At 37.8% G+C, this 15,743-nt stretch overlaps 1 protein-coding gene across 50 annotated transcripts in view; it reads right to left on the reverse strand.

Annotated features, from left to right (window-relative positions):
- The window catches only part of KLF12 (KLF transcription factor 12), a 527,876-nt gene that overhangs the window by 189,676 nt on the left and 322,457 nt on the right, over positions 1 to 15,743 (reverse strand). For 27 of the 50 annotated variants that reach the window (XR_015137624.1, XM_086328550.1, XM_086328558.1 and 24 more), the window contains one exon: positions 7,719 to 7,832. The exons of the other annotated variants lie outside the window; for them this stretch is intronic. Coding sequence is in view for 26 of the 27 variants with exons in the window: in XM_086328550.1 (XP_086184676.1) it covers positions 7,719 to 7,832 (114 nt within the window). In the remaining variant the exon portion in view is untranslated. The remainder of the gene's footprint in view (positions 1 to 7,718; positions 7,833 to 15,743) is intronic. 50 annotated transcript variants of the gene reach the window in all.

Raw genomic sequence — 15,743 nt, forward strand, 5'->3', positions numbered from 1 at the left:
GCCTCCTTTTTCATCTTTCAAGAAAAAATTAATTAATAACTGTACAAGTCAGAGATTTACCAGAGGCCCTAACCATACAGTCTAATAATATTGTACTTACATGAGTTAAACAACTTACACATTATATCAGTTTTATAATAACATTGTGAAGAACATGTCAACACAAATTTGGTTCCATTCTAAGCCATCACTTTTCAAATGTTCCCTATTCTGAATCCACAGCTTGCTTTTTATTCTGGTACAGAGGAAAGATATTCTCAAATGCACTCAGAGGTAACTGCTAAAAGTGTGTATGTGTATGGACGTGTGTGTGTGTAGATTAGTGGTCTTAAACACATTCTTAAAGTGACCCTTTATTCTCATGCCTATATGATCATTCAGCTTTATGAAACGCATAATGCCAGAACATTTGTTTTCAGAGCTCTGAGGACATTTATGTAGAGAAAAACAGAATGTTAAAGTAGAAATTAGTGTAAAGGGATGATCTCTGACAATAATCCAAAATTAGCTATTAATACAATGAGGACTTTCCTCTAAATCCCACGATCACTTTTACCCTTCAAATGTACTTTCTCCCCCTATGTCAGCCAGTCTGTTTTTCTCCAGACTTTTCACTCCCTTGTTGATAATCTTTTTTCACCCTCTCCGATCACCTTCATCCTAAAGATAGACTCTTTAGGGAATTAGGGGAAAACCATATTCAGCATTTTATACACTATATAAACAAATATAAAACAGAATACTGTACTAGATGTGCTTAGTTTTTGCTTATCATCCATTACTACTGTTTCCTTACATCTCCCTGAAACACAGGGGCTAGAGCAATGAACTTTCTTAAAGAATAAGGTTCTAGATTCTGCCAGGAAGACACCCTTATGTAAGTATTGGAAATTGGAAGTGAGCTGGAGCAATGTTTAACACTGTAGGGTTGAATTACTTGTCTGAAAACCGTTTGTGTCTTAGAAGTAACAGCAACAATGGTGGCTTACCTGTCTCTGCTTTTCAGCTATGAACGGTGTGTCCTGAAATCAGTGGTAGAGAGGCAAACCCACCTTCAACCCCTCCTTCTCTTCAATGAATTACATAAACATCTAATTCTCTATGTTAAATTGCTGGCTGCTTGAAATTCCACTCAATTCCTAGAGCATTACTGTGTTAAAATCTAACTGATTTATAAGTATTATTTATAACTGTTAGGTGGTTGGAAAAAAGGTATGCATATGGATAAGGGGGGTTAAAATGCAGTTACCCATCATCAAACATATGAATTCTATATTCTTTAATACAGCACAAATGATAACCTTTGATAATCTTTGACAGTCCCACACCCACCTCTCATATCCCTCCACTTTTCTGTCTCAAATTGCACGTAGTTTTCCTACACTGTCAAAAATTCTGGGACCCTTCACACATTCAGTTACCTCTGAACAGAAGTACACAATTCTCTCCCAAACACTTTTTCTCTACCCTCCACTTTTTCTAACTTCTAGATACCTCTAAAATGAAATTCAGGTGTCCCCTCATCCAGGAAGTTTTCTCTGACACTCAGTCTAGTCTAATTGGCAGCTTTCTTTTTCTGTCCATCCATTTTTTCCACTTACTTTGCTGTATTACCTGCCCATGTATGTCAGAGAAGGCAATGGCACCCCACTCCAGTACTCTTGCCTGGAAAACCCCATGGACAGAGGAGCCTGGTAGGCTGCAGTCCATGGGGTCGCTAAGAGTCGGACACGACTGAGCTACTTCACTTTCACTTTTCACTTTCATGCATTGGAGAAGGAAATGGCAACCCACTCCAGTGTTCTTGCCTGGAGAACCCCAGGGACGGGGGAGCCTGGTGGGCTGCCATCTATGGGGACGCACAGAGTCGGACACGACTGAAGCGACTTAGCAGCAGCAGCGCCCATGTATGTGTCCTTCTTAGACTATTGTGAGGTCCTTTCAGTGTGAGACTACATTCAATAAATATTTGTCAGATGAATAAAAGAACAATTCTACATTTTTCATTGCTCTAACAGCCTGAAGAGGCTAACTGTATCAGTTTGACGAAATCCATTTGGTAGAGTGGAAGTTTACATTTTTACAGGGTTCAGTTTTTAAAGGGAATGAAAAAAATCGATGGAATGGATTACATTAGGGCTTGAGTCAAAGCAAGATTTCCCAGAGAAACTTCTGAGTCTCCTGGTAAACTATTTCACTAACGTAGAAGACTATGTACTTAGGTACTGCTCCCTATAAAAAGGGAAGTAACTGAACCTATTTGCAGGACAGCAGTGGAGGGCTTCCCTGGTGGCTCAGCTGGTAAAGAATCCACCTGCAATGCAGGACACCCTAGTTCTATTCCCAGGTCAGGAAGATTGGCTGGAGAATGGGTTGGGTTCTCACTCCAGTATTCCTGGGCTTCCCTAGTGGCTCAGTTGGTAAAGAATCCACCTGCAAGGTGGGAAACCTGGGTTCGATCCCTGGTTTGGAAAGATCCCCTGGAGAAGGGAATGGCTACCCACTCCAGTATTCTGACCTGGAGAATACGTTGGACTGTACAGTCCATGGGGTCCCAAAGAGTTGAACACTACTGAGTGCCTTTCACTTTCACTTCATTTTCACGGTGGAAACTCAGACATAGAGAACAGACTTATGAACATGGGGTGGGGGGAGGAGAAGGTGAGATGGATCAATGGAGAAAGTAGCATGGAAACATAAATACTACCATATGTAAAACAGACATCCAGTGGGAACTTGCTCTATGACTCAGGGAACTTAAACAGGGGCTTAAACCTAGAGGGGTGGGATGGGGTGGGAGGTTCAAGAGGGAGGGGGCATATGTATTACTGTGGCTGATTCATGTTGATGTATGGCAGAAACCAACACAATATTGTAAAGCAATTATCCTTCAATTAAAACTAAATTTTTTTAAAAAGGGAACTAATTATAACACATCCTATTGTTGCTGTTACTATTTAGTCACTAAGTCGTGTCTGACTCTTTTGTGACCCCACAGAAGCTCTTCTGTCCATAGGATTTCTTAGGCAAGAATACTGGAGCGGATTGCCATTTCCTTCTCCAGGGGATCTTCAGGATCCAAGGACTGAACCTGCATCTCCTGCATGAGCAGGGCGATTCTTCACCACAGAGCTAGCCACCTGGGAAGCCCAAGGCCATATATGCAGTGAATAATTACTTTTTTGGGGTCTGGATTTCATGTCTGGTCATTCACACTGCAAGCATGTTTCAAAACTTAATCTACACATCTTATGTCAGCACCTCATGCCTTCAGTTCAGTTCAGTTCAGTCGCTCAGTCATGTCTGACTCTGTGACACCATGAATCGCAGCACGCCAGGCCTCCCTGTCCATCACCAACTCCTGGAGTTCACCCAAACCCACTTCCATCGAGTCGGTGATGCCATCCAGCCATCTCATCCTCTGTCATCCCCTTTTCTTCCTGCCCCCAATCCCTCCCAGCATCAGAGTCTTTTCCAATAAGTCAACTCTTCGCACGAGGTGGCCAAAGTACTGGAGTTTCAACTTTAGCATCATTCCTTCCAAAGAAATCCCAGGGCTGATCTCCTTCAGAATGGACTGGTTGGATCTCCTTGCAGTCCAAGGGACTCTCAAGAGTCTTCTGCAACACCACAGTTCAAAAGCATCAATTCTTTGGCGCTCAGCTTTCTTCACAGTCCAACTCTCACATCCATACATGACTACTAGAAAAACCATAGCCTTGACTAGACGAACCTTTGTTGGCAAAGTAATGTCTCTGCTTTTTAATATGCTATCTAGGTTGGTTATTACTTTCCTTAACCCTGTATAAACTAATTTAGTTGCCGAAGTTTCTCATTTAGGTCTTCAAATCCCTTTCAATATAATGACATATATAAATACGAAAGGGCTCTCCAGGTGGAGCTGGTGAGGTAAAGAACCTGTTTGCCAATGCAGGAATCTAAGATATGCTGGTTCAATCCTGGGTTGGAAAGATCCACTGAAGGAAAGCATGGCAACCCACTCCAGTATTCTTGCCTGGAGAATCCCAGGAACAGAGGAGCCTGGCAGGCTAGAGTTCATAGAGTCACAAAGAGTGGACATGACTAAAGCAGCTTAGCACTGCGCATGTACCCATAAACACAAAAACAGGAATGAAAAACTATGAGATTTGTTCAGCATTTTGAACTCAAGTGTTTGCAGATGGTTTATGGATTACCAATACTCCTCCATGCCTTACCTGAGGACAGGTGTAAGACAGACAAATAGGCATGCTAGAACTGGGGAAGGTGGAGATGATGAGATCAGACTCTGCCAGAAACATGTCCAAAACAATGGGGGTCACACTTCACTGATTAGAAGAAAGGGGATAAGTTTAGGAGCACCAAGGAAGATGCCAGCCATTGTTGGATCTTGCAGAACTCTTGATTAGCACAGTATTTGGTTCTTAAGGCCAGAATCCTTTTTTGTAAAGAACGTGCCTGCCTGCCAAAGTGGCTCCCTGAGCCACTGATCAATCATGGTTCTACCTGGTCTTATATAGTTTGGGTATCTCACTTGACTAAGACATCCTCATAAGTGTGTATGGAAGAGGTCAATGGAATAAGGAAAAGAAAGACGTATTATTGTCTGATAAATTTTTGAAATAACCAGGAAAACAGAGTCAAGCTTTTAGGGGTAGAAGGCTCAAAGCTCAGCTTAAAAATAATAATCCCAGCCAGAAGAAATAAATGAACCTGCATGACAACAGAGATTTTTACTTCCTTCACTGCTACATCCCCAATACTGGAACATTTGCTGAATAAATGAGTGGAATGAGGCTGGTGCTATTATGTACTTTTCTTTATCACATTGACTTATTTCCCCCTTGGTTATCTGCTTTGGTCACTGAATTGGCCACTGCACCTATTACATTTTCACAGTTGTAGGCCTAAAGCAAGACTTTCTTTCCATCAAGTTTGTGTGTTTTTGCACATGGGTAATAATAAATATAAGTTGAGTGGCATTAAAATCAAAGGTGAAAACTAATCACTTAATTTTACCATGGAACATTATAATGAATTCAGCAACTGATCTAAATGAGTGATTTTATTAGCCGTAGCCATTTGATAACAGCCTGCTAAAACAACCTAATCAATGATCAATTTGACCTGGTTTGCTCTCATCTCTGCTTTCCTATTAAGTAAGAACTTCAATAAATAGAGAAATCACTGTAGTAGATCTAACCTCTAAAAATAAATAAGAGGGAGGATAAGCCTAAACATGAAATGAGCCAAGAGAATCATTTGTCAGACACTAAGAAGAGAGGCTTCGTAAGAGAGCTTTATTGAAAAGCGGTCTGAAATTTCTCTCATTTTATCATTAGCCTAGTTTTAAATAGATGGCAATGCTCAAAATGCCGTTGGTCAAATTTTCTTTTGCTTTACTTTGGTATGACTGTTGTGTTTTTACTTTTACAAACAGTATACATCTTACATATATAACACAGCTAAACATCAATTTATATAGTACAGTCCTGAACAAAATTAAATCTTATAATCAAAGCAGTGGGAAATGAACTATTAAATCCCTACTTTATTGTTTTTTCCTAAGTCCAAATTTGCTTCTGTGGATTTTTCTGAGAACTACACAAACTTTCTAGTTCAGTCTCAATTCTTAAAAGTGAACTATTTTATTTTAAAAAATTATAATACATGAGAACTGTGTTTTATTTCTGCTCCAAGTAAAAATATGCAAAATGAAAAGACTTAAACTACTCTCAGAAGAAAGAAAATGTAGGGTTATGACATGACAGTAACATGTATTAATATGTTTCAAAGTATTTGAAGTAATTCACAGTGATGATGTTTTCAAAAGCTCTACTATAGCACTTAAATTAAGGCATTTGTAATTTATGAGGAAAATAGTAAACAGATGGCACCACTCAAAAGAAGGCACTGAAGCAAATAATTCATTAAAAATGTAAATGAATACAAGTGAACTTGGTTAGAAAAAGCAAGCCAGGGAACCAAAGGCTACTATGGCAGTAGAAAAGACAAGGTTGAGGACTGTTCACGATGGAAAATTCTGACGAGGTCAAGTACAGCCTCCGGAGCTGCAGACTACTTATTAAGGAAGTAGCAGTTCTGAATTTTTATTACTGAGCTTTGCTCACAGTGTGATGATTTCAGATGAGGTATTTATGAATTCATTGAGTATCTGACCTTGGACTTTTATGGACACTAGATATATTGCTTTTTATAGGGAAAACAGGCAGTTCTGTGCAGGTAAATCATTCAGATTATTGAAAGACAAAAGAGGGGAAACATCCCTTGTGAAACATTTCATGCCTGTTCAATAAGTTTAAGCAATTATGCACTACAGTAAATTAGAATAGATTATAAATCAATTAGTCAATCTTACCAGAAGCCATAATGTCATGTAAAATAAATGACATGATGCCCTTTTTACAATAAAATTCAATAGTGACAAATTCAGTTATTTAGGAAAATGTGACTGCAGCAATATCAGTAGTCTATTGTGAATCATAATACGCCCAATAAAGAACTTGTATTTTCTTTAGCACAGGGTGCTGACTTTAAACCAAAGTTAAGCAACTACTTGTACAGGCTTGGGAAGCTGACAAGGACCTCCTATTAACACCACCCACCAACTTGGCAATGGTCTCCCTCAAGGGAAACCATTACCAGTTCAAGTTATCACAACTAAGTAACATGGGATCGACGACTGTCATGACTTAATAAGTATCTACTTTATTATCAAGTGATAATAAAGCTTAATTTTCAGTGTAAGCTCTCTTTTAAGGAAGAACTTAAAAACTCTCCTCTAAAGAGAAATTTTAAGAACCATAGCTCTTTGTCCTTGAAAGTGAAAGTCGCTCAGTCGGGTCCGACTTTTTGCGACCCCATGGACTACACAGTCTATTGAATTCTCCAGGCCAGAATACTGGAGTTGGCAGCCTATCCCTTCTCCATGGGATTTTCCTGACCCAGGAATCAAACTGGGGTCTCCTGCATTGCAGGCGGCTTCTTTATCAACCGAGCTATCAGGGAAGCCCATTTTTTAAGGCTCTTTATCCCTATCATATTGCAACTATCTAGTCACTGCTAAAAAATCAGATTTTAACTAGAAATTTCAATGATGAGATAGAAAATAAAAACATGATTAAGAACAACTTGCTTACTATACTGTTTCAATAACACTGGTCATCTGTTTCAACAACTGGTCTTAATTTTTTGTATATATTGTGCAAATGAATACTTATTTGGAGCTGCTGCTGCTGCTAAGTCGCTTCAGTCATGTCCTACTCTGCGTGACCCCACAGACGGCAGCCCACCAGGCTCCCCTGTCCCTGGGATTCTCCAGGCAAGAACACTGGAGTGGGTTGCCATTTCCTTCTCCAATGCAGGAAAGTGAAAAGTGAAAGGGAAGTCGCTCAGTCGTGTCTGACTCTTTGCGACCCCATGAACTGCAGCCTACCAGGCTCCTCCGCGCATGGGATTTTCCAGGCAAGAGTACTGGAGTGGGTTGCCATTGCCTTCTCCGACTTATTTGGAGAGAACACAGTAATTATTGTAAACTTACAAAGACCACTCAATATTAAAAAATAATTTAGTAATTTTTATAATACTTGAAACATGAAAATAATGCAATTAATATATTTAGAAATAATAAATATTAATATATTTATATGAAATATAAGAAAATGAATATCCAAGATTAGATTTTGTCTAATATGTACCTTTCCAGTGTTCTTGCCTGGAGAATCCCAGGGACGGGGGAGCCTGGTGGGCTGCCGTCTTGGGTTGCACAGGGTTGGACACGACTGAAGCGACTTAGCAGCAGCAATATGCACCTTTATAAAGTTTTAAGGTAATAAATACGAGTTTTACAGTATCCTATGAATTTTGATATATAGTATTTTCATTATAATACAATTCTACTTTTAAAATTTATATTTGTCTGATTCATGAGTTATTTATAAAGACGTTACAGTTCAATGTTTTTTATATTATTGACTCCTAATTAAATGCAGTGGTCAGAAAATAAAATTAAATGCTGTGTGATAGGAATTTTCAGAAATTCTGTGAGGCTTGCTTTTATGGCATATTTTTTATACATTCTTACAATTTTGAAAACTTTGAAAGAATGCTTATTTTCTCTATTATTAATGAAAGGATCTATATATTCTATTCAACTTATACCTTATAACTTATGTTTCAGAATTCATCATTATCTTTACTACTTTCTTCTGAATGGAATGAAAATAACTGACAAAGGTATAAAATTTATCTTCCCTTAAAATCTCTGTATATGAGAATTTTCCATTTTTTATGTTTAAATCAATTTTGCTTTATATATTTTCATGCTACTTTAGCTGCTCACAGGTTTGTAATTGCTGTAGCATGCTGATCACATGGAACATATGTAGTAACACTCGATCACTACCTAATTATATTTTCGGCACTACAAGTCTGAATGACCTAAAATAAAATGAATATATTTCCATGGTAAACTTATCATTCCTTTACTTTTAATCTTTATGTGTTTTTATATTTAGATATTTCTCTTGTAAACCATATATAATTACACTTTTAAATAAATCAAATGGCACTGCTGGTTAAAAAAAAAAAAAACCTGCCTCCCAGTGCAAGAAACATAAGAGGCATGGGTTCGATCCCTGGTTCAGGAAGTTCCCCTGGAGGAGGGCATGGTAACCTACTCCCAGTATTCCTGCTTGGAGAATCCCATGAACAGAGGAGCCTGGTGGGCTACAGTCCATGGGGTCACAAAGAGACACGACTGAAGCAACTTAGCAAACACAATAATCTCTGTCTTTTGGCTTTAGTGTTTAGTCCATTTTATTAGTTTTCTATTGTTGAATAATAAGTTATTGCAAATTTTGTGGCTCAGAACAACACAACTTTATTATCTCACAGCTTTTGTGGATCAGGAATCTAGTATATTTTAGCTGGTTGCTATGCACAGGGTCTCACAAGCTAAAATCAAGGTTTCAGCTGACCCAGAGTCCTCTTCTGGGCACTGGATTACCATGCACCCATTGCTGGGGCAGACCAGAATCTTTGGAGGCCACTCAGAACTCAGTTTATCACATTCATTTATATTTATTACAATTAGTGACATCTGGCATTATATTTATCATCTTACTTCTGGCTTTACATTTGCTCTGCCTTTATTATCTATTTGTTACCATTTCTGATGTTAAATGGCTTCCCAAGAGGCATCAGTGCAGGAAAAGTAAAACACTCAGGTTCAATCCCTGGGTCGGGAAAATCCCCTGCAGGAAGGCATGGCAACCCATGTCAATATTCTTGTCTGGAGAATGCCATGAACTGAGGAGCCTGGTGGGCTAAGGTCTAAAGGGTTGAAGAGAGTCAGACCCTATTGAAGCAACTTAGCACACACGCACTGATGTTAAAAAACAGAAAAAGAAAGATGCCTATTCTTTGCTTTTTTTCCTGTTTTACACATTTTCCCCTATTCTACTAGCTGTGGACATTATATATTGTATCTCTCTTTTAGGAGTTACTCTTGAATTTTTACCAAGCATAATTAACAATGTCATAGACATGTAAGAACCTCAGAGAAACCAATTCCCAATTTCCTCTCTAAATTTAAATGTTATTATAATTCAAATTTTCTGTTGTTATTATATAAAAATCCTACAAATATTAGTAGTACTATCCCCAGAAGAAATGTGTAAATTTATGTAATGTTTACCAATTTCTTTAGTTATCATTCCTTTTTTATATTTAAGACCAAATTCTGGGGATCATTCTCTTACTTCCTCAACTATTAATGTCAGAATCCTCTAGCTGAATACTTTAGGATGTTCTTTACTTTAGGTTCTTGCTTTCTGTTCACTCAAAAATGTCCTAATTTTTGCTCATATTTATAGAAGATATTTCACAGACTCATAGTGAGTGATCACACAACTTTACCTTGACATGTGTAATTAACATTTTGAAAATATCATCCCAGAGTCTTCTAGCTGCCATTGTTAGTACTGAGAAGTTAGATGTCTCTAATGCTATTTTCTTTGTGATATCTTTTTTCTTGCTATTTTTATGAAATACTTTTTTTTTCAGTTTGACAGTTTATCCATCGAGTCAATTATACTTTTATTTACTTGTTTATTTTTGGCTGTGCTGGTTCTTTGTTGCTGCACGGGCTTTTCTCTAGTTGTGGAGAGAAGGGCCTACTCCCTAGTTGCAGGGCACGGGTTTCTCATTGCAGTGGCTTCTCTCGCTGCATAGTAAGGGCTCTAGGGCCCCAGGGCTTCAGAAGTCGCGACTCCTGGGCTCTAGAGCACAGGCTCAATAGTTCTGATAAAAATATATAATCACGACTCATTTATACTGTTGTATGGAAGAAACCAGTACAGTGTAAAGCAATTATCCTCCAATTAAACAAAAAATAAAATTAAAAAATGGTTGTGGCGTACAGATTTAGTTGCTCTGTGCTATTTGGGATCTTCCTGGATCAAGGATCGAACCTAAGTCTCCTGCATTAGCAGGCAGATTCTTTACCACTGAGCCACCAGGGAAGCCCCACACATTTTATTTTTAACAATTATATTTGCTTCTTGATTTCAGACAGCTCTAGTCTAATGCTGACATTGTTTGCAGGGTAATTCCAATTTATAACCTCATGATACTTATGTGTGTGTGTGTGTGTGTGTATTTGTCATTGTTTTGACTGGGAAGGAAACAACTAGGAATGATGGAAGGATCTGAAAAATCTCCTCTATTTGTTCTCATCTCTGTTTTACAGTAGGATGACTTTTCAGAGTAGTTATTCCTCCAGATTGCTAAAAATATTGTCTATAGACAACACATCAAATCATTTTCATTAATCATGCTTTTTTTAAATTGTTTTCTTCATTGCTCTTAGAGATTAGTTTTATTACAGCCACTTGTTCCATTACAATTAATACAATTTCCTATAATGCTAAGTTATGTCTCATTGTGAATAAAGTACATGCCAAATATAAAAACCAGCACACTAAGTCTCACCTGACAGAATTAGAAAGGCCATCAAAGTAACACTTACACACAATTAAAATGACCACAGTACATTTCTTTAGGCATGATTATGTAACATAGGTAATAAAGTTGGGAAAAAAATGACTACTTCATACTCAGTGATATGCTGCTGACATATTCTCCCCCAAACATTTCCCTATCACAGTTTACTGTGTGATATGTGGATAGAGGCAAAGATTAAAAAAGGAAAAAGTTTGGGAATTCCATGGCAGTTCAGTGGCTAGGACTCTGCACTCTTATTGCTGAGTGCCTTCGGTTCAATCCTTGGTTGGGTAACTTGAGATTCCACATGGCCAAAAGCAAAGAAAAAGTTTGCTAGGCTGTTAACCAGGAATAACTACCAATAGTCCTGTGTTAATTCACTTCTCCCTGAAGTACTCTTACACCTTATCCTGTGTCCCAGAAAAAGTCAGGTGGCCTAGGATAAAACATACAGCAGCTTAGTTGATACAAAATCATTGTTTGATATATATCCGTTCCTGTTCTGGGTATTTTTTTTTCCACAAACAGATGTGTATCTAGTTAATAAATCCTTGCTATGTATCATTTAGTTGCTACTTTTCTTAGATATTTTAGCTGTCATAAAGAACTTCTCAATAATACAATAATAACTCTACTGGCATTTTCTCTTGACCTTCAAATTTGAAAAGGTGCTAATGGATCTCTCCCATGAATCTTAAGACTCCTCAGGAGTTTTAAGAGTAACACTGACTTTATATCTGGTTTTGGAAAAGCATAAACTCAAAGTAAATTTAATTAAATTATGTACTCCACAACCTCTATTCACAGTAGAAAATTACATTCTATATATGAATAATGACATAAAATTATACAGAGGCTAATAAAAAAAGGGAAAGTCCTTTTTACATTTTCCTATAGAGGCCAAATAGGCATAAAATTTAACCTTCAAAATTTGATGTTTCTCACATAAAAACAGACTTTCTCATTTCCACATGCTTTGGGAGAGGTTCTAAGAAGGCAAAATTAAGGAGGAATGAATGATAAAAAGGTCACAGAGGTGCAAAACTTTTATTAATTATTCAAAAATATTTCTGGCCCGGAATATCCAGAATTTGCTCTGTTACATTCTTCTCATAATTCCTCAGCCAAGGTCTTCAACTATTTTGCAGACTTACTCTCACAGTGACACTGGATTGAAGTCGAGATTTTCTATGGAGTGAAGTTGAGATTTTCTATCAGGAAAAGAAAAGATAAGAGGCCAGAGAGGTTCCAGAGAGTGAAAGACGTCTCTACTTAGATGGGGTGTTCGTAGAAGGCTTGTCTGATAGAGTGAGACTGAACTGAAACCTGCATCAACAAGTTGAGAAGAGGGCTCCAGAGGATCCATGAATGCCATGGGCATGCAGTGTGCTGGGAACCCTTTTTTCAAGAAGGCCAGTGGAAGTGGAGCAAGAGACATGAGAGAAAATGAGTTCAGCCGGGGGAGTGAATCAGGTCACGTAGGATCTTTTAGGAAATGGCTAGGAGCCCCTTTTTCTTTTTTAATTTTTACTGAAATATAGTTGCTTTACAGTGTTGTCTTAGTTTCTGCTGTTTGCATAGTGTATCAGCTGTGTGTATCCATATATCCCTTCTTTTCTGGATTTCCTTCCCATTCAGGTCACCACAGAGTACCCAGTTCCCTGTGCAACACGGTAGGTTCTCATTAGTCATCTATTTTGCACATAGTATCAATAGTGTATATGTGCCAAACCATATCTCCCAATTCATGCCATCCCTCTCTTTCCCCTTGGTATCCATATGCTTGTTTTTACATCTGTGTCTCTATTTCTGCTTTGTACATAAGATGGTCCATACCATTTGTTTTCAGATTCCACATATATGTGTTAATATACCATACGTGTTTTTCTCTTTCTGACTTACTTCACTTTATATGATAAAGTCTAGGTGTTATTTTTTGAGAAGGAAAGTTTTAACCAGAGTTGTGAGAAGGTCTGATTGACACTTAAAAGAATCATTTTGGCTGTGACAGGGATAACAGACTTTGCAGAAGAGCAAGAACTTTCCATAGGCTGCAAGAAAAACCCAACAACTAAGGAGATAAATTAAGATACTTTAAAACAGAGGCTAGATCTATATCCTCCAGGTTTTCTGATGTTCTGGACTACCTGATGTCCAGTGAGTATCGCACTGCCTTTCACATCTTTTTATTTCTGCTGATGCTGTTTCTCATGCCTAAAGTATCATTTCTTTCTTTCTTTTTTTTTTTTCCACTGCTTGGCAAAATTATACTTAGCCCACAAGGGCAAGCTCCAATGTTATTGCTCCATAAAGCCTGCGTCCATGACCTCTAGATATTCAATGTTTTTTCTGCTACTGTGATATTTTCAATGTAACACAAACTTGAGAAACAAAAAGGAAACAGAACAAAAGATATGAAGATAATGAGACACACTGTAAGCAACGATTATCTGTACCTATGATAAATAAATGTTAGAATCTCCAGAATAGAAAGCAAATAGCAAATACTAAAATACATAATAAAGCTACAAAACTTAAAACACAGGGGAAAAAAATTTTTAAGGAGGAAATACAGAAAGGTTTTTCTTAATTCGATCTATACTATACCATTCAGACCAATCCTACGAAGATATTACCAAAGGCAACAAGAAAATTACTCAGAGCTGCAGAGTTTTGGTGCTAACACAGCATCTACACCAGGAGCCTTAGGACCAAATTCAACATGACAATTTTTATAAATTATAATCAGGGAACATGGCCATGTGCACTAATTTATATATTCTCTATGGAGTCACTTCAACAGAGCATATGGTCTATAATACTTACAGAGCCTAAAATATTTACTATTTGGCCCTTTACAGAAAGAATTAGATGATCTCTGTTCTATCACACTTCACCAAAAGCTCCTCTATTCTTGGAGGACTACTCAAACAAATCCTGTTCCTTTGGTTCACAATGACTGTCAATCCCAACTCTGCCTGGAGCAGGGTTCTCTACCCCTGCCTGGCTAAGTTCATTTCTCCTTTTAGCCATCTCTTTAACAAAAGGCTCCTCCTCACCATCCAGTGTGCAAGGAATCCTGTCAGATCCCCACTGACTCATGCATACCTGGAATTGCACACACAACTTTCTTCATTTTCAATATTTATAACCCTGCCACCCCAACTAGAGGGGCTTCCTGGATGGCTCAACAGTAAACACAGGAGATGTGGGTTCGATCCCAGGGTTGGGAAGATCCCCTGGAGGAGGGTGTGGCAACCCACTCCAGTATTCTTGACTAGAGAATTCCCATGGACAGAGGAGCCTGGCGGGCTAGAATCCATGGGGTCACAAAAAACCCCATTAAGCACAGAACGCACACACACACACCCCAATTAAATATCAGATGCTGAGACCAGGAAATATTCTGTGGACTATGCATTTCTCCTCCAAATGAACACATATTCAACTTTTCACTTATGTGGTTGGCATTAGACCCAGACCAAGAGAGTTAAATGGGTCAGAAAGAAATTCAAATTTGCTTTACTGCCTGCATCTTACAAGTCAGCATGGTAAATTGGTCACATATCCTAAGTGTAGGAAAAACGTTTATAAAGGATGGTTCCTATAAAATGTACCCGCAGGGTCTTTGGTCCTTATGAGGAACTGCTTCCAGCCTATGATGAAGGTCCTCTGTCACACCCAGCAGCTTCCAGATGCCTCTAACCATGACCCACCCATGCCTTTCCTACGCTGCTGCCTCAAAACTACTTTCAGAGTTGGAAAATAAAACAAACGTGGTAAAACTGGCGTCTAAAATAAGAATAAACAGGTTTTTAAGGATATATGGGATTTTTTTTTTCTACAGGTGTATGAACAGGGCTGCTCTTCCAAAGATAATTTTTCTAAATTCCAGATTCTCGGCTCTGTTCAAATGGATGTTTTTCTTGAACCAGAAACCTATTACAATTACTTGAACCATTCTGGAATGGAAAACTACACCTTGACCTACTTAGAGAAAAAAACCTATTAGCAAACAGATGTTCCATTATTACTATGCTAGAACCAAAGCATGTACCCAGTTCTAAGCAAGTCTGACATCTAAAAATGTTAATGCTTAAAATAGATTAGAACTTTTTATGTACCTATTTACAGTCATTAATCCCTACACATGCTCTCTAAAGATAACAAAACTAAAATCACATTTCAGGAGTCACTGCCAAGCACAACTAACCAGAAATTAAAGGAACACAGTTCTGGAAATGAAAGCCAAATTAGTGGGAACAATTCCATTTTTATGACTCAGATTTATAAATCATTATTTACAAACTCATAGATTTCATTTTGAAGTCTGTATTTGGCACCAGGATAGAGTCATTAAATGGGATTTTTTTTTTTTTTTAAAGAAAAGAAGATAAAAGAAACTTAGAGTAACATTTTTTCTTTAAACTTTCCTAAAATCTTAAAGCTGTAAAATAACTGCTTTCATTTATTTAGCAAATAATAATTTTTCTTATATTTAATACGAGGGATAACAATTCCAACCAACATGTTCACATACACAAAATAGAATCTAGTCAATGTTCTCCTCATTTTTAAATCTAAGGAAATGAAGTATTTAACACAAAATGGGACAATACAGGTATAATTTTGGTTTAGAAAGGTCAAGAGAATTTCATTTTCTAAGCTTCTGCGCAGAACTACCTTCCCATTTGAAAAGTTTTTTTAAACATATTCAC

This window comes from Bos grunniens, chromosome 12 (genome assembly GCF_055505025.1).
Source record: "Bos grunniens cultivar Pamir isolate PY7600 chromosome 12, Bosgru_T2T1.0, whole genome shotgun sequence".
NCBI lineage: Eukaryota > Metazoa > Chordata > Mammalia > Artiodactyla > Bovidae > Bos > Bos grunniens.